The 19,587-nt window shown below is 42.7% G+C and overlaps 1 protein-coding gene across 1 annotated transcript in view; it reads right to left on the reverse strand.

Annotated features, from left to right (window-relative positions):
* LOC112994502 (lipoxygenase homology PLAT domains 1) overlaps positions 1-19,587 on the reverse strand; it is a 117,817-nt gene that overhangs the window by 58,094 nt on the left and 40,136 nt on the right. Inside the window, exons 13-24 of the mRNA XM_026118912.2 lie at positions 18,209-18,285; positions 17,115-17,311; positions 16,590-16,782; positions 15,671-15,831; positions 12,472-12,769; positions 11,600-11,754; positions 10,183-10,316; positions 9,123-9,271; positions 7,771-7,875; positions 6,903-7,031; positions 5,991-6,155; positions 1,735-1,916 (exon numbers count right to left, since the gene is read on the reverse strand). Coding sequence (XP_025974697.2) covers positions 1,735-1,916; positions 5,991-6,155; positions 6,903-7,031; positions 7,771-7,875; positions 9,123-9,271; positions 10,183-10,316; positions 11,600-11,754; positions 12,472-12,769; positions 15,671-15,831; positions 16,590-16,782; positions 17,115-17,311; positions 18,209-18,285 — 1,945 coding nt within the window. The remainder of the gene's footprint in view (positions 1-1,734; positions 1,917-5,990; positions 6,156-6,902; positions 7,032-7,770; positions 7,876-9,122; positions 9,272-10,182; positions 10,317-11,599; positions 11,755-12,471; positions 12,770-15,670; positions 15,832-16,589; positions 16,783-17,114; positions 17,312-18,208; positions 18,286-19,587) is intronic.

Here is a 19,587-nt window from a genome sequence, read left to right on the forward strand (position 1 = left end):
GTTCTTGTTAAAAAAGAAGTGTTTTTCACTCTGCTATAGGCATCTCCTGTGAATCGTTGCTTCAGAGCATAGCTGAAGCTCTAACTTTCTGTGCCTCTTTTGAAAATACAAAATGCAGGGCAGTAAAAGCACTAAGACAAACAGGCAATTCTCAGCCTGTATTTCTTGAGCTCCCCAAATTGTTTTCAAGGTCTACTGAGCTCCAAATTATGGCTCTACACAAGTAGGTGAGAGAGGAATATATTTTGCTTCATCCCCCTTCCTGCGGCAAGAGGAACTGGTGAAGAAAAAATGAAGTTTGCGGACAGGTTAATATGATGTTATAAATCTAGAGAACAAACTGCGTTTCCACTTGCTACATCTAAGAAAAGTACTGATGTTTCAGAATCTATCAAAACCAAAATAAATCTTATGAAATAAAGAAATAACAATAACAGTTTAAGATTTATACCTATGGATAACTGCAGCTTCTGTCATGAAAGTCTCTGTGGAGACCCCACCAAATTAAGTCTTACTCTTTGTTTTTAAGGAATCATGCTGGGCCTTCATTTTGATTCATGCCCTTGTGGGCTGGAAGTACTTTAACTTGTTAAAAAGTTTGTTTTCATATTTCCCTTCAAGTATTTTACAAAAACAAACCAAACTTAAAACACAGGCACGTTGTAAGGTGCTCTGCAAAGCCAGTGTCAGTGCTGCAGCCAGGGAGGGAAGGGGAGAACATCAAAGCAGTACCAAAAAGAGTAAGCCAGAGCAGGATTGACTGTATTTTTACTTCTCACAAATTCTCGACAAGAGGAACTTACTATGAATAGGAATTGCTGAGTACTGTAGGTGTAGATGAGCACCCTGACCTATATGCACAGGTTTACTACCTGCATAACATATGTCCAAATGCTTCAGGAAACACTTGACAAGGTCTTCCAAAAATTAAGCCCCAGGTAGCCAAAAATCATGATGTCTACAGCAAAGTAACAGTCTCTGTCCAGGAAGACAGAGGTTGCCACAGAGCTGGAACAAATGAACAAACCATCCACCTCAGATGAAGTACTACATAAGTAGTAAGTACTATTAGTAGTAAGCACCCTTCAACAAGATCTTCTGAAACTATAGCATGAATTGACACTTGAGGACCTTAAATGAAGGCACATAGTTTCGGCAATATCACAGACATTTTGTTCATGCTACCTTTAAAAATATTGTGAACTGTGAAGAAAGCAAATGTGCAAGTACATAAGGGTGTGAAGGAGAGGGTGACATATTATATCCAGTACTTACAGAGACTAAGACCCTCTCTTTATCTAAAGATCAAGTATGGTCTAGGAAATGGAAGAGGTAAACTCCCCTACACGTGGACCTTCCAAAGTGCCTCTCAGCTCTGTATGGAAGGGCAAGTCTCTGCATCCATGTATTAGGACATCTCAGCTCCATGATACGATTGCACCAGTCCTTGCAATGCTTACACAATGTTAGGCCCCAGGGACACTGTGTGACCATAATTTTGAGTTGCTACTAACTGGAGCTCAGTGAGAAAAGATTTGCTCCAGAATCCACTAAGAGCAGAGAACTGAACCCAAGTTCCGCGAGCAGACCACCCCTTCCGGTTCCAAAAGCTGAACAGCTTTCCCTAAAAGAGGAAAATTTTCCACTTCATTCCATTTTGTCTTCCTAATCCCCCTAGGGTAACCTCTGCTCTAAGATAAGAGCAAGAAGCAATTTTGATTTTAGCAACTTTACCTCCACGATGAACTGATTCACCGAGTTCCTTTCAAAATACATCCTTTGCTCTCTCTTGTTGAGGCACAGGGATTTCTGCTGAGTGCAGATCCCATCACTTCCATAGAGAACGATGAAGACATCCGCATCTGTGCCAGCTCCAAAGATATCGCTGGTGTACACCGTGATCTCGTAAGGGACAACTGATTCAGGAAGTGCCAGAAAATAAAAACAAAATGAACAAAAGTCTGTAAGCAGCAGACCAACACTCCTAAGAACATTTTAATGAAACAAAATCTGGGTTAGAAAACTCAACAGTTAAAGAGGAATCACACCTGTGGTTATAAGGGTTATCATGCTTCAAGTCAGATTCTGACTTTGGTCACTCCTGTAAAAATTCAGAGAAATTTCATTCAACCCTATAAGGCCAACTGACCTACATCTATGTTCATTTACTGAAACTTTGGGTTCAGTCACTGGGTCAGAAAATGCTCAGTATATTTATACCTGCCACCTAAAGTTATTGAAATATGATTTACTTCAACAGCTCAAATCTTAAAGCAAATCATGAATTCACAAATTTTTGAGCAACAAGGCTGGTGGATGAAGCTAAGCCAAATGGAGGCAGTATATAAATATTCAAGATAGCCTTGCTGGTAAAAATTCCACTATTGCTTTCATCACTGAACAAGTGACAAAAAGCAATCCCAAGGAAAAGAAATAAAACCCTCTCCTGGCCACTCTTTGATCTAGTGTTCTCATAGTACCATGTTCTGCTCTGACAGCATATAGTCCTTAAGACCAAGGCATACCAGGTAAAATACTGCCAGATCAGTTCTGAATGCAGCACAAGAAGGATCAAGCCCTTAAATACTTCCTTACTCAGTGCATTTGGTTTCTCCAGAATGTCCCACTGCCTAAAAACCTGATGTTTCCTCTTGTCCTTTTCTATTTTCACAGCTTCTCAATCCAGTGCCCCATTGGAGCATGACTCAGGAATAACAAACCTCACCCAGGAATTAGATAGAGGCTCTGCTCTGGGCTCTGCTACCAATTCGCTGAATATCCTCAGTCAAGTCATTTCCCACCTCAGGCTCCAAAGTGAGACAGCATTCAGCTCAGAGAGGGAAAGCTGTGTTCGGATGCCTGCACATCTGATAGGTATATAAAGCTCCATTACAGCCAAATGAGATCTAACCGCTAAAGTCAATGAAGTTTGGAGAATGAGTCAGACAAGCAAGCGCAGGCATCTTCCTCAGGGTTAGCTGAAACGTTCTCCAGATCCACTGTCTGCAAATGACCAAATACCCATTGATAATAACGGCAGATTAAACACTTTGCTGCCATGAAGACATGCAAATTCAGGCGTGTGGGTCGGTAAACTGAACCTTCCCCCTCTCTCTTTTAATTCCTTTCTGAAATCTGTAGAAGAAAAATGCTAGGTGAGACTTGGGCATCACTCATTTACAGCAGAGACTTCTCTTTACCTCATCAGGACAAAAATCTCCGCTCCACGTCGCTACCCACGAGCACAGCATTTGACACCCAGCAGCACCATCAGGATCCATCCCCTGCCATCCCTCTCCCATACTCCGCCTACCCAGTTTCCACCATTTCCTGTCCCTCGCTCGAATCCTTTTCAGCTGCTTGTCATCCTGCACCCTCCTACGCTGCGGTCGCTTTAGTCATCTTTGCTATTCTTTACACTACAGTACTTTGAGCTTTATTTCACATTCAGCATCTCCGTTAGGATAGAGGGACTGTTTCTGGCACCGTATCTGTTGCTGCTGGAGTAACTCTGATTATGCATATCAGAGGCTAATCATTCATTAAAATCCGGGCTCTCTAAACCCAGCTCTCAGGAGAACAGCGATGAAGAAGTTTTCTTCTACAGAGAGTAAGCCTGAAGGTACTTAATATTCTTTCTGCCCAGCCCCGATGAAATCCACTCTGCTGTGCTGCAGGTAAACTGGAATAGTTCCTCCGATATGTAAGGAAAAAAAAATCCTGGAGATCAAAATCACATGCTACGCACTTGGAATTAAAAATGATCTCCTCCGCTGAAGTCTGTGGTGCTTGCTCTTGTTGCTTGAATTTTAACATCGGCTCAGAACTGAATCAGCAAAGTAGCACCATAACAAGGTCACTAACAGCACAACTTTCAGCTGTCAGACTCCCATTTCATTTACATGGCACTTTTAAGATTGTATCTCCACAGGCATGGTTTTAATCGGGATGTCGATGACATGTTTTCATCATCTGTTCCTAGCAAAACAGTTCTGGTGCAAGTCATCATAAAAAAAGTCAGACCATCTTAGTTACCTCTGGCAAACTGAAACCATCAGGTCAAAAATTAGGAAACTAGAGTATAGTAAATAGCATGATGGGAATAGTTTAACTGGAGAAACGACCTAAGCTGACACAGAGGCTGGTGCCACACGCTTGCCAGAGAGGCCTGACTATTTTCTGCTGGCAAAAATCAGGTTTACACACACTGCATACTCAAAGACCCGGATTAATAAACAATATAGCCAACACATGCATCAAAATATATATTGACTGGGATAACACACAGGGAAAAGCCTGGTGAGAAGCACATGCAAGGTCTGTGGGTAATATTGACTCCTGTGAACATATTCACTGCATGGCAATTTCTCCTTTCAACCATAAAGACTGTTGTGTCTTCCAGCAGACTGATGAAAGTGCAGAAGGCAGCAAACAGCACCTGCTCTTCTGCTCCAGCGATTTTAGGGAAAGCAAGCAAGACACACCGAGAAATAAATGATGCCTTGGTCAAAGTGTGGGGGAGGCACAAAGAGAGATCAATGGCAGATCATCGGAAATGAGAGATGATTTTAGTTTACAGACTGCTGGGTGTGAGGATCTGGAGATTGGAGGGTAGGCCAGACAGTGTGTAAGAGATCTTCAGCATTAACCAGGGTGCTTGCAGTAAAAAAGAAAAAAGAAGAAGAAGAAGAAGAAGAAGGATCCAAAGCAGCTGACAGTCTTCCATGCGGTTATTCTCACAACTACTTATAAAGCAGGAAACTGAGGCAGAAAGAGAGAGATTGGGCAGCAGAGGGAGGCATATGCTCTAACTTTTGATATCTAAACAGGTGACTTCAGAAGGTAAGGTTCTTGATATAGTCCATGCATACACTGAGGAATGCAGTGAACTAGGAGACATCTTTTTCTATCAACTATTTGAGGGTTTCAGGCTCCAGGTCCTTAAATGTGATGGTGTGAATGACTTATCAGTTGCCCACAGTGACCCAGGAAGCACCTGGCAGGGCTTGGGGTGGAAATCAACTCCTCAGTCTTGGTCTGGGCCCTCACCATTGTGGCATCTTACTTAATGAAGGGGAGAGCCAACTTTGATAGTCCCCTGAGGGTGGGCTAGGAAGAATTTGCCAACAATTTGAAATAGGGCAGGAGGTAGGAGTCAAATACAGTCCCAAGGCTATGAGTTCCCTACACACATTCATGCATGCACACATAAGCAAGGGAAAGGGAGGGCTTAAGAATGAGAAAACCAATGTTTCAAGTAATTTATTTCAAGAAAGCTGTTTTATCTGATTCTTGATATCCTGGAGACAGCAAAAGAATTTGCCTGAACAAAGAAGTTTGGGGTGTCATGGCATACTGGAAAATTATCAGCTTAGCACTCAGAAAGAGCCCTCAAAAGACACTGGGTTTACACCAAATATTAATTTAGAAAGGAGTGAAGTGAAGATAAAGGAAAAGTTGGAGAACGCCAAAACAGAGAGTGCAACAGTCTATCAGAAAAGCACAACATCGAAGAAATTCTGGAAGAGGATATTTCAGCAAGAGAGGGATGCACAGTGCCAACAGCCCTGGGCAACCAAGGAGAATTAGCTTGGAAGAGAGACAACAAGTCTCTACTTTAACAACAGAAACATAAATATTAGAATGGAGCAGGATCAAAGGGAAAACTGGAGACAAGGAAGCCAGCTCAGGAATGGACCAAGGACTTGGAGAAGATAGTGCAAGAGAGAGCAAAAGGACAATCATAGACAGCCACATGTTTTCTAACTACTCTCTGATGTGGCAAATACAACACATGGAGGTGGGAAATGTTAGTCTAGAGCACCCAGAGGAACTTTCTTGTAGTAATAGGAGTAACTGGCATGTGATGTATTTACAAATTTCTCAGAGCAAATTCCAGGGAGATGCCAAGTCTATAAAACCTCACTAGCTCATGGGGTTTTATACTCCATAATGACGGGTGTATCCTGGGGAAATGGCATTCTGCTCACATGGGATATATTCTGTTGTCTGCAGTTCTGCAGGGAAGATAATTCTCTCAATGGCTCCATCGTCCTCTGATTTATCCAGCCAACGGCCACAAGGGAACTTGAGGCACCGTCCCAGGGATGGGGCATCGATTTCTACCCACTCCAGGAACCAGCCAGTTGAACTACCTGCGGCAGGAGGGATACAGGGATTAACCCACAAAGCCTTCACAGACAACATCAAATGAATCTTTGTACTCCAGGCCTCTGAGAAATAAATCTTGCTTCTCTTTTGCCAATGGAAGAATAGAATAGAAATCATAAAGATGATAGTGACACTCCAGGTCTGAACTAATGCGCTTTACGTTTGTGTTTGCAACAGGCTAAAGGTGTGCATGTGGAAGGGATAATTACTCCCTCACTTGGATTAATTTGTCCTTGTAATAAGACAGAGAAATTATCAACAAAGATGTCCTTTCATGCCCCATAGGGAAGAAATCCATATGTCCTATCACTGCTTCTCTTGTCTGTAGGAGAGCCATACCTATGTCTAAAAAGCAGCTAGCACTTGATGACGGAAACAACAAAACCATTAACAACTAAAAGAGACTAATTTCAAGTCTAGAGACCCTACGTAGAACACAAGAAGCCACCAGGTTTTGACATGTATGAGAATTCTCTCCAGAAAAGTGCTTGCAAAATTAAAGAGTCTCTTGCAGAGAGACAAAGCTACCTGGAGTTGCCACCATGTGCTCTTACTGCCACAGTCATGGCAATGGCATTAATGGCAGTGATAGTGACTGCAACAGCTGAGGAGACAGCAAAGATCTGCGACCAAAAGGTTAAGTTACCTTTAGGGTTTTGGAGAAACACTATCTTATACAGCCATGCACCTAACACACTAGGAAAACCACATAACAAAGCAGGTCATCTTACCTTTGTTGTCATGGCCTATCTTGATTTTTTTCAGGTCTCCAATGTCCACAGACTCTACTGTAAACTCGTCTACCTTCCCACGCTCAAATTTGTTCTTGTTAATCTTCGAGGCCTTTAGGCTGATGATCCCTGTTGTAGTGATGCAAATAGACACTGTTTAGTGTACGAAACAAATCCGTTGTGAATGTCACCAGTGGAATGAGGGAAGTGGCTGAAATGTAAAGAAATGGCTTTTCACCTCAAGATCTTAGCATTGTCCCTCCCTCACTCTGAACCCTAGATCTATAGCTGTAGCAGCATCCCTGGCCCAAAATACATATATTCCCTGCTCTAGTGATGCACTGGCAGGGCCACAGAGCCAGCACTGTTGCGGTTGCTGTTCCAGGTATGGAAAACCCATTAATTCACTGCCACTCTCACAGCCACCACAGTCACTGCACACACAGCTTGGCTGTTTCCAAGAGGATTTGCTCTTCAGCTGATTAAATACTTCTGGGGCACTCAGAGAGGCAGAGGAGGGCTGGATTGCAGGAGCATGCTGATTCATCGCTGAGGAAAGCAAATCATTCACCACATTCACCACTCAGGGATGCAGTCCCAGTCAACTGCGCTGTTTCTATAATTGAAATGAAAGCCTTTAGATCGGCAGCTGGTGCAAATCAGCCTCTCAAAGTTTGACAGCAATTTACAGCAGCTGATGGTACGTTCCCAGCTATCACAATGTATGTGGAGACAGCAAGAACATGTGGTCATCCTAAGAAGGGAGGAGGAGCAGGTACTGAGGGAACAAGAAGAAACTGCCCAGCCTTTTCAGGGAGTTACGTCTGGCAGTGAGGCCTCATCCCTTTCCATCACATAGTAGTCATACCTGTATCATCTTTACTTCCATAGAGAATGATGAAGACATTGGCATCTGTCCCAGCGTTCTTCTTGTCCCCAGTTTTCACTTTCACAGTGTACGTCGTTGATTTAGCTGTCAAATAAAATATCGATTTAAAAGTGTGAAGTCTGAGCAGGAATTAATTCTGCTTTTCTTTGCATATGTGTGTTTGGTTCGGGTTTTATTTTGACAGATAACAGCCATATTGTAATCTCTGATTCTTGTCACATGCTGTGATGGTTACTAGGATGAGCTGGGCTATCTGGCTGCACAGTCCTCTCCCGCTCCGGTCACGCAGTACATAGTCTGCATCTCGACAGGCAAGAGATGTGCTCAGACTTCCCATTCGCTTCTGGGGAATCTGGAAGGCTCCTCCAAGCTGCCTATGCCTTCAATACTATTTAATTTAAAAAATAAAACTCTTTATTCTAGTAGCGCCAAATAATATAGGTGCCTATACCACGTATCAGAAAGTATGTGCACTTTGACATATATAGTTCATGTTCACAGGCACACCCTTCACGATAGCATCATTAGGGAGGTTCCTGTCACACCATCATCTAGAAAGTGCAGCACACAAAAATTACGGAAAATTCCAGTATAGTCTTCACTGCACAACAAAAGCCTGCTCAAGATTTCCAAAATAGTATTTAGGCACATGCATGGCTTTCCAAGTCACTGTTCATGCAACAGGTCCTCCTGAAGTAAACTGTTGACTATCCATCATTTCTGGAAGTCATTCATATATTCAAGAGCCTATGGTGGGGGGTTGTTAAAGGAGAGTTTTAAGACCTTTCACTGCCACTGAAGCCAGTGGAAGTGCTGGGCACGCAGCACCTTGCAGCATCAGACCCAGGAGCAAGAGGCACAAAGTTGTTTAAGAGGATGACAGACATAAGCAGCAAAATGGAAAGGAAGACAGATTTAGGTCCCTTCCCTTTCTCTGATAATGTTTGCTCTCTGCTCAGTTTCATGTCCAAATGTTTAACGACATGAAATGGCTGGGATTTATGGCTTGGATTTTAATGACTAATACGCATTTCATTTGAGGTTTATTCCATGAACTGCTTTGCAAAAGATGATGACCAAATGTGTAAGCCATCTTCCTAGCTTTTGCACTTTGGGTCCAATCTTGCAAGATGATTAAATCACCTAAAAATGAGGAGTGTCCACTCCTCACTGGCTGACATTGCACTTCACACTTCATTTGCACCTGAGATCTTCATGATCTGAGGCAGAATTATAGCCCAGTGTACACTAACGGCTAACGCCCTTAGCACTACTAATAACTTGGTTTCTCTTCAACCCCATACTGGAAGAAATACAAGGCTAACATAAACCTTTCTGTTCCAGGCCCAGCGTTGCAAGCGACTGGCCATCATTTTCCGAATCTTTCTTTACAAATGCTTCATCCACTGGGACCAGCTCCCTGACAATCTGACCGTCATCTTCCTCAACTGCTAACCACCGTTGGCATGGGAAATAATACCTACAAGAAGGACAGCAGCACCCAGCACTTACACAGGACTTCACGGCTTTAATGACCTAAATAAGCACAAATCAGAGGATACTTGAAACAAAACAAGATTACTCAAAGCTGAACAATACATTTGCTTTCATCCTTGGGTTCTGGTATTGTTTGTGTGAACTTTACCCAGAAATAGGTCAGGGAGTTCTTACTGACAAGTGCTCCTAGTGAGCTGTGAGCCCCATATACCCGACTGCTACCCTCCCAGGAGAAGTTAAATAGCTCAAGGGAAACTCCAGTCTCCCAGGCACTGTATGTTTACAAACAGCAGAACCATCTTGAGGTCCTTACCAACAATCCCACCCACCAAAGCATTGTGCAGCTTGAAGCATGTGACTTCAAGCATGTTACAGCCCAAAGGCAAGCCTGTACTTAAGGTTTGCAACAGCCTAGGCTTGCTCCCCCAGCTGCCTGTGAAATTCGTGGGAGTTTGCCTGGATCAGGACTTGGCCTTGGTGTAGCTCTTTGTGTAGGGACAAAACACAAGGTGGGAGGTCGGGTGCCTCCAGAGGGGAGCCTCGGAAGGAGGCTCGTGGGTGCAGATTCTGCAAGGGGACCTCTTCAGGATGGAGAGTCCCTCCCAGGAAAAACAGAGGAAAAGCTGAATTTTCCTTCCAAACACTGCTGGTTCCTAAACTTCAGGGATGCTGGGACAGCAAAACCCCACACAGAGGTGCTGAGAGCGATCTTACACTCAATCTAACAGCACAACTGTCACAAGACTCCCAAAGGATGCACACTCCCTTTGAGGTAGTGAGGAGGTAAAACCATGCCCCTCTGCATCTCCTCTGCCTTCCTGCAGTTTTGCAGGCTCCTTAGGAGAACGAGCCCCCATTTCTGACCACATGAAAGGGGTGCGACAGGCTGCTCACGTGGTGCTCTCCTTGAGATCAACGATCTCTACTCTCTCCAGGAACCAGCTTGAGCTACCACCAGAGTTATCGTGGCGGATCCGCAGCTTCTTCAGCTCACCCAGGTCAATGGCCTTGATGGTGAACACATCTTCCTGCACAGGAGACAAGAGGCAAATGAGTGCGTTTCCCAGAAAGGGAGAAAAAAGGCAGTAGCTGGGCCAGGATAATTTATTTCCATTAAAACAAAGGGTATCTGTAAGTGTCCTTTGTTTTCTTAGGGCTGGAGGTACTAATATAGTTACAAGCTGTGAGCTCTCCCATTAGCACTTGCGCTTTGCTCCTGCAAGGCGGTACCAGCCACAGAGCCCTTCTCTTCTTTCTTTACCTCATCCACACATCAGCTTCCTCTAAGTTTAACTCCCCTCTCCTAAATCTCAGTCCTTCCAGGGTTAGCATTCTCCCTCCCAGTTTGAATCTGGGACTGACTACAAATGTACTAACTCTACAGAAACTCTCCTGTGTGCCTCCATGTGCTTTATTTCAAACCACAGAATTTTTTCCTTTTGTCATTTACCACAACCATGAGGTTCATTCATTAGCAGTATTAATGTGACAGGATGGGCCTTGTTATCATAATACTCTAAACACCTTAATGTGATTAACTTGTTGGTAGACTTTGCGTTTCTACTCCCAAGAGCAGAGGGCGTCACGTTTGCAGCTTGGAGTTCTTCCCACTGAATGAAGAACCATGTGCAGGTTGCAGTTTTTTCAGTGCCAAACTCATAAATCACAGCTAATAGCTTATTTAACAGCCTTAGGTTCTTTCTACTGATTGCAAGTTTTCCACATCTGCTTATTGTTTCCATAACTTTTCGTTATTCAAAATTATTCCTTGAATAATTTCTGCCAGTAATAGTTGCTTAATTGTTCATAAGCATTTTTATGGCAAATATTAAATCTACAAGAGATGTTGTTTAATTGGACTGGATTATAATGTAATTATAGCACACCATGTGATATTGCTTTTTTTCCCTGACTGGTTGAGTAGAACATTTAGAATCGTATTTGCAATCTGAACACTGGCATACTTGAACTGCCTAACAAATGCTCTCCAATATTAATATAAAGTCTGTGGTTTTCAAGTATTCCTGCAGGAACTGTTATTACCAGAACGCTTGCAGGAAGCAGGCACAAAAGGTGGCTCCAGTGCAGAAGAGTGTTGAGCTTATTATTCAAATGAATTTCCTCTGGAAAATGTTTTGAGGCATTTTGCTTCAGATAATATATTTAAGAAATAAAACACATCTGAGCTTCAAACTCAGAAGAGGAAGCCAAGCCTTACTGAGAAGAGACAGTAATGAATGACCAGCTTGATAACTCAGAGAGAGCTCTGCCAGCTTTCTCTTTGCTTGAGTGAGGTGAGCTCATGCATTACCTGGCCTTTTTCAAACTTGTCGAGGCAACTGGACCTTTTTAGCTGGCGTTCACCCGTGTCTCCTCTTCCTACACCATAGATGTTCAAGAAGACATTAGCGTCAGTCCCAGCCCCCCAAACATTCCCAGTAAGAACATGGACTTCATATGTGTTCTCTGCAAGTGAAAGTGCAACGATAAGATAATGAGAAATGTGAAGATGTACATGGAGGAATATGGAGATAATAAGAAATAGCCACACTGCACTAGATCCATGGTTCTCCAAGGTTTTGTTCGGAGTTTGTTAAAAAAAAATCTGTATCTTTCTTCTTTCATCCTTCTCATTAGCCATATAAATAGCTAAAGCTAAACTCAGCTACAGTGGTAACTTGGGGAACTCACTACCCAAGTTTATTACACATGGCACAAGATCTTTTCTGAAACATCCATCCCTCTTGTTTTGCAGAGGAGGGTGTTGTGGGCAGAGGGTCCTGCAGGCAGGAGACAGGGAAATGGTGCAGCAGGCAGTCACAGCTAAAGCCTTTAACATCACAAGTGCAGAAAAACAGCAGAGGTAAATTGTGAATGTTTCGGCTTCTGAGAGCTTACTAGGTACTTTCTGATCTTCCCCAGATCAGTGCTGGCGAAACCTACAGCAGTGCTCTAGGATATTCCCATTTCGGGCCGTTTCTTCCATCCTCTGCCTGAGGTTAACCACCATCCTCTTCCTCAGCAGAGCTGACAGACCAATCCATAGTCTAAGCTACACTGCAGGCCTGGGGCAGTGGGATGGCTCAGGGACCACGCACACTCACACGAAGCACACAAAGTGTTTATCATCCTTCACACGATCATTACATCTACGCACACATGCACATTCACTCTGATATTTACCCTCTAGGGCAGATTCTCCATCAGGTACCAGCTCCACCACAAGCTCCTTGTCCACTTCATCTCTAGCCAACCAGCGATGTGCCACAAATGTATAGACATCCGTTACTTCTTCCGCCTTGGCCTCCTCCTCTTCCTCCTCATCAGACTTTTTCTTTTTCTTCTTCTTCTTCTCAGGCTCCTTCACCTTCATGGCAAGCCGCTTCAGTGTGACACTCTCCAGAAACCAGCCATCCCCAATGCCTTTCCCATCATGGCCTATCCGAATCTTATAGATCTTGCCAACATCTGCAGCCTCTATCTGCCACCAAGAGAAAGTCAACACCCAACAGAATATAAGACATCTTCATTTCAGAAAGAACTGTCACCAGTGCTGTCCTAAAAATGAGGAGCATCGCCTCTATCACCCAGAACATCTGACTGGAGAAGCAGGGATAAGGTCATTTTTTAAACAAGTTTACCTTTACTTTTTCCTTCCTATTTTATTCTTTCGTACTTCCCATCACCAAATCTCATCTGAACAGACATACAGAACAACTGTGGCAGAGAAAGGAGTTGAATTCATATTTACTGGGCTCCCCACTTCTCTGTTGTTCTCCTCACCAGTATTGTCTCCATGTTGGCATTAAGAGTGAAGACACAAAATATTGAACTAGCTTATGAGTTTTTCAGTGCATGAATTATTTTTTGAATGAATAATAAGATATGTTCAATATATAGTATGAGACATGAACCAGGCAAGAAGCAATAACAGGATAGGGATAAGGCACTAGACTTGGACTCAGAAAACCTAATCTCTGACACAGATTTCCTGTGTGACCTTGGGCTTGGTCTGCCCTTCTCCTTACTTGTCATATAGAAAATGAGAAGAGTATCTTCTCACTTCACTAGGGTGTAGAGAGTATAAAATCCATTAGTCACAATGATGCATCAGTGGCAGAAGGCTATATAAGTAGGAAGATTTCCATCTCTCTAGTAAATACAGCAGATTGATTGTTTTAGATTATTTGTCCAGATTGCTACTAATGAGGTTGAATAGAAGGTTTTACTGCATACAGCCCCCCAACAACCAAAGACTTGTCTCTGATGATTGCCTATGCCGATAGGCAGAGTTTATGTTATAAAACTAGGAAACATTCGCTTCAGGCTGAAATTTGGCAACTTGACATAGAAGGCTTCAGTCGAGAAGCATTTTTTTTTTCTGGTTAGATTAAAACAAAATCAATTGCACACAGGATGCTTATCAGAAAACTAAAATTGATCCAGCTGTCCAGGCATAAAGAATGTGTCTTTATACTGCTTCACCCTTAAATTTTCTGTGATCACTCAGCATGCTCTGTCTATAACTGATGGTATTTCCTATTAACATGTAGCTCACAATCTTATTCCTGCCCATATCTTTCTGTAAATATTCATATCATAAGAGAGATAAAGGATCTGTCTATTAATGCTTTATAGCTTCTACCTTTTACACTCAGAAAAAAATCACAGAAAATGGGCAGAACTTTAAAGCCCAGCAATCAACATCCAAGAGATGGTATAAACATGGCCATGTAAACAGAACATTGTACATATGGCTTCATTATAAATCTGATATTGGCTAATAGCTTTTGCTTATAAATTTTGGAAAGCTTATTTCCTTTAAAATGAGAGAAGCCTAATCTTAAAATTATAAATAGTCTTTAAAAAGCAAGCATTTATAAAGTGCTAGCAATCTTAAATCACAAAGAACTCAATAAAAATGGATAAACATCACTGACTCCACTTTATAAAGCAAGAAACTAAGGCAGGAGGCGATGAATTGATCTCAAAAATATACAGTTCAAAACTGTGGCAAAGCTGTGCTAGAAGACACCTCCATTTGACCAGTGGCAATGGAAAAGGTCTCCCAGTCTTGATGGGGGGGGAAGCGTATGATACTAGCTCCAAGTAGATGCTTGACTGTGAGATGAGGCGGCTCTCACTGCAATGGGACTACAAATCCACAAAGAGAGCTCAAGGCACTGCAGTGCTGAGCCTTGTGCTGTTAGCACTTACGACAGATGTGTTTTTAAATCCTGCTTCCATCTGGATTCTGCATTGTGCTGTCCAGATGTTGGCATCTGCTGAGTTTTCTTCCATACCGAAGGATGTGGCTGTGACATGTCCTGACAGCATGTCCTCTCCCTGTTCTGACCCCACATCACAGCAATAACCAAAACCACTCCTGCCTTCCAAATATTGGTTTCTCTGGACAGAAACTCCGAGCAAGCAGGGCAGAAGTGGACCACAGCACACTCAGGAGCCCAGGAGCTTTTCCTGGATAAACCAGGTCCAGGCTCACATGCTCATGTTAAATTCAAAGCTTTTCCACCCTGCTCATTGTGGGGTTGCTCAGAAAGAAGTGTGACCTCCACGGTATAAAGCTGCACACTGTGAGCCCCTCCAGAGCTTCGTGGCAGCTTAGCAGAGACCTTCTGGAGCACAGCTGTGGAGGGCGGTGACTAAATCCCACTCCCAGCTGGCAGAATAGAAGTAACGATACTGCCATACATACAGGCATTTGAACACAGACACAGCTGTGAATTGCTCAGCTCCTACGTCAATGAGTCTGCCAGAGCACCTCCGTTACCTAATCGCTGGCCAGACCAACAGTCGGAGGAGTGGGCTGCACGTGTCAAGTGCCATGGCCGTGCAGTGCACATCAGCCTAGGGGCACAAGTAGTACCATCCATGGGGCAGTCACACCTTCACAGAAATTAAAACAGCAAATGTTTGCAGGGTTGGGCTGGTGGTAAGTACCTATGGCAATGACATGTGTGACTAGAGGCAAAGTCGGAAGTGAGCAATTCCTTATATTCTGTATGGGGTTCCTTTTTGCCCAACTAGATTAAGAAAAAGTGAGGTGCAAAATATAAGCTTAAAGTCTTTCGAAACCTCAAATGGGTATCACCTTTTGAAAGGAAAGGCAAATGAAAACAGTTGCTGGACTATCCTCTAGTAGGACACCTTTGCTATGAGTTGCTGTGATTATGAAAATCACTCCATGAGGAGCAAAAAGCAAAAAAAAGACGGATAAAGGACAGAGGATACAGAATAGACTTGGCAATTTTGTTGAAGTCAATTATTTTGATAACTGGCCCAGCTATTTTGTTGATACCTAAATTTTGGCTGGTCATTTTTTTCCCCCTCATAGAAGAATCAAAGGCTGCCTTCGTCATACCTTGAAGGTATCCGTCGCTCCCCGTTCGAAGTTGTTTGATCTGTTCTCCAACGTGAGCAATTCAGTTTTGCCAGTCTCCCCATAAATCTGCATGAAGACTTTGGCATTGGTGCCTGCGGCCCGCACGTCTCCAGTAACTACAGACACCTCGTAGTTTATCACTATTCCAAAAATAAATCAATTTAATCAGCAGAGAAGTTCAGATACAACATTCCCGAGGGCTGAGACTCAAAACGAAATTACCCTGTCTTAACAAATGACTGTGTAGCTGAGGCAACTGTGTGTTTGCTCTTATCCAAATAGTATGTGAGATAACATGACTATTTACTGAGGACTAACCTAATAGTTTTCCCTTCCACAACATTTAAAGCAGTATCAGAGAGGTGGAAAATAGAGCCTTAAAAGGGACTTTCAGGTCACTATTAGCTATAGAGTGGTTAAAAGATCTCCGTAATACTGGAGATCATTTAGGGATGACCTAGGGAGGGAGTTACACAGAGCAGAGGAAAAAAAAAAAACATCTTTCTTCCTCAGGATCCCAAGGCAAGTTTTAACCATAATCTTAAAGAATGATAAAGACTGACGTAAGTCAAATGGACATGAGCAAGGCACAGAAAGGTGAACAAGGCCAAACCCACTGATACAGTAACGGAGAAGTGCAGTGCCTTGCACTGGGTTAGACTGCCCAGAATGCAACCCCTCCTCCAGGCACAGGAACTGGAGATGGAGAACCCAGTAATGTTTCTCCAAGCGCTGTTTCTTTTAAGCCAAAACAGCAAAATAATTTCCTTTCTTCACCAGTGTAAGCTGGTTGGGACTGGCACTTTTTGTTTACTGTGGTGGGCTCGCCTTTAAGAGAGCCAATAGTACAAATATAGTCGTATATTAAAAAACCATACGTTTCTCAGTCTTTCCTCACATTTCTCAATGGGAACAATCTCACTTGGGTAGACCTCCACCTCTACCCTGCCGTCAGCCTCATCTTTGTCCAGCCACCGGTTGCAGGGGAACATGTACTGCTTTCCCTGGACTGGAACCGTGATCTGGACGCTGGCCAGGAACCAACCCGATCGGAGACCCACGTTATCATGCCCAATCAGTATTCGGTTGATCTTTAAAAAAAACAAAAAACAAAACCAGGAGGACACAAGAAAACGAAACAAAGACATTTACTTAATACATTAAAATCTACTTCCCGGGGCAGTCTGTTCTTCCACTGTGTACATGTAAGTGATTTCTATAAATCTAACAATAAACTTAAAGCAGGCACTTCACATGACAGCAGATATTATAGATTGCAATTGTAATAGCCCGTACAAAATGTGTTTCTTAATCTCCTACGCAAAGGTCAGACTCTCATACATCACATACGTTCCTTAGCAATACATTGATTCTGATGCAATGACTGGCAGGAAGCACAGAGCCACCTGCAAATAATTCTTACCTTTCCAATATCCATCATATCTAGAGTAAATTCATCCACTCGTCCACGTTCAAAATAGTTGCCTAGATCATTATCAGAGACTAACAGAGGCTGTTTGCTGGTGTCTGCTTTTTCCCCATAGAGTTTGATGAAAACTTTGGAGTCTGAGCTGGCACCTGGAATATCTCCTGTCTTCACGCTGATGTGATAACTGACATCTGAAGTGAGATCAATGTACACAATTCAGACACGTGACTGGTATTTCCAATACTCAGCGAGGCAACCAGCTTCAAATTTACATATATATATATACACACACACATATATACACACACATATATACATAGGTGAGGGGGACAGTAGCTATAGACACAGCTATGGCTTTGCTCCTCCGTTCATGCATTCAGCATCTCTGTGCCATGCTGAAGAAGCTCCCGTTCCTTGGAGTTATTCACCAAAATATGAGAGATGCAACAGATGCACTAATTTAACAGAAGATATCTTATGTTCTTCCCCCTCACCATTAGATGAGTACCAGGCCATACAAATGAGCTTAGGCAACTGAGGCAACTTTTTTTTACTTGCAATTTAACTAAATAATTTGACCTTTTTATCTGTCACAAGAAAATCAACAAAAAATTATCTCAACCTGAGTTCAATAAGCACCATTTTCTAAGGAAAATTGTAGTATCGGAGACCTAGTCCTCCAGAAAAGGAGGGTCTAATCCTTTTAGCAATTCTTTTCCAGGAAAGCAATATTATTCAATAGAATTTACTCTATCGAGGCAGTGGCAATTCAAGATCCTTCAGAGACGGCTATAAAAAAGGTGATTTTTAAACAAATCACAGCGTTATAAAGCAAAGTTTCTTTCTACATATACAATTTTGCAATTATTCTCTTCTATGCAAATTAATCCTGCTCATAAACTAGGATTTAAGAGTCAGAGGCATTTCCCCCCAAATGACCTACTGTGGTTTCTTAGATAAGTATGTAAAAAAAAAAAAGAAACGTAGATTTGCTGTGAATTGACATGAATTAATAAGTAGAACAAAACAAGTAAATACATGCATATGAAGTTCAAACCCAGATCTTCTTCTTCCCAACCTAAACTCACTTTTTAGCATCGGTGACTCCCCAGTAGGCACCAGTTCTCGGACAATCTGACCATCATCCTCATTTTTGTCAAGCCATCTGGTTTACAAACAGAAGCAAGTTATCTTTGAATAATTAGGACCTGTTAGGCCTCTTAAAGTCCAGGCTGGTCTCTACCTAATAAAAATCCACACCATAGTCAGAATGATATTTTTAGGTGGCTCTATCTCTATTAAGATTGCAGGAATGTGACCTGACCCTACAGCAGGCACACTTTAAACCTGAAGTTTTCCCAGAATAAAGATTACCAAAGCCCTGCTTGCAGCGCAGTAGATAAGCGTCTCTGGTGATTTCCATCTGTCTGGAAACTGCAAATGCAATCTCAATAGGAGTGAATTACTCCTGTAAATTCTGAGTTTCTTGAAACTACTGACCTTTCTTGACCCAAATACTTACTGCTTTTATAATTACTGACTTTATTACTTACTGCCTTGATTACAATCTTTATGACAGCAAAGTTACTAAAATCTCTCTTTTTTATTTAATATTTGTTTTCTCTGGCTTCTCATCTCTCTTCTCTTCCCTGTGGATAACCAGATAACCCTTTCTGCTCCACCAGGGAGGAACCGAATGATACTGTCCCTGGTTGCAGGGCTGGACACGTGGAGATAGCTGACACCAGTAGAAGGAAGAATTTCCTTTGTTTCTCAGCTTTAATGTAATGATCCAACTAGACTAATTATCAAGAAGAGCTCTGGCACAAAGCTAAGTGTGGCCATAATGTCAAGCGAAGGAATTTGAAAGGAAAATGGAGAGGAACCAATTGCTGCTCCGGTAACCATCAGAGCTACTCCTTGAGCCTTGGGGAGGGAGGAGTGACAGCCCAAAATGCATCGTATGGCATGCAGCAAGCGGTGTACGACATACAGCAAAGGCCCTGGTACAAGTTTTTCACTTTTTACTTCCAACCCTTTTTCTCCACTTACTGCAGCAGCACACAAGATATTCCTGCAAGCACGCATTTTGGGTCAGGCTTCCCACACCGGTGCAGGGGGGCTATTTCAGTGTTTGACCAGCACATCATGAGGGCAAGAAGCGGTTCACAGAAAGCCTGTTGTTCTCCGGTACACAGCTATCTGCAGCACTGTCTTTTGCCATTAAAAATACTGCTTAGCATCAATGCAGGGTGAAAAAAGGACAAGCAAGCAGGCTCTGGCAGGTCCTGCAGAGTATTTAAATTGCTGTAATAATTCCCTCAACTAGAAAGGGAAAAACAAAGCCCCAGAAGCTGTTTCTTTTTAAATGAGGCCACACAGCTATGTGAACAACAGCAGGCTGAAGACCTGCTCCTGCACAAACACAAGCAACACACGCGCTGCCAGCTGCCTGCAATGTTGCCTT

This window comes from Dromaius novaehollandiae, chromosome W, assembly GCF_036370855.1.
Source record: "Dromaius novaehollandiae isolate bDroNov1 chromosome W, bDroNov1.hap1, whole genome shotgun sequence".
NCBI classification, from domain to species: Eukaryota; Metazoa; Chordata; class Aves; order Casuariiformes; family Dromaiidae; genus Dromaius; species Dromaius novaehollandiae.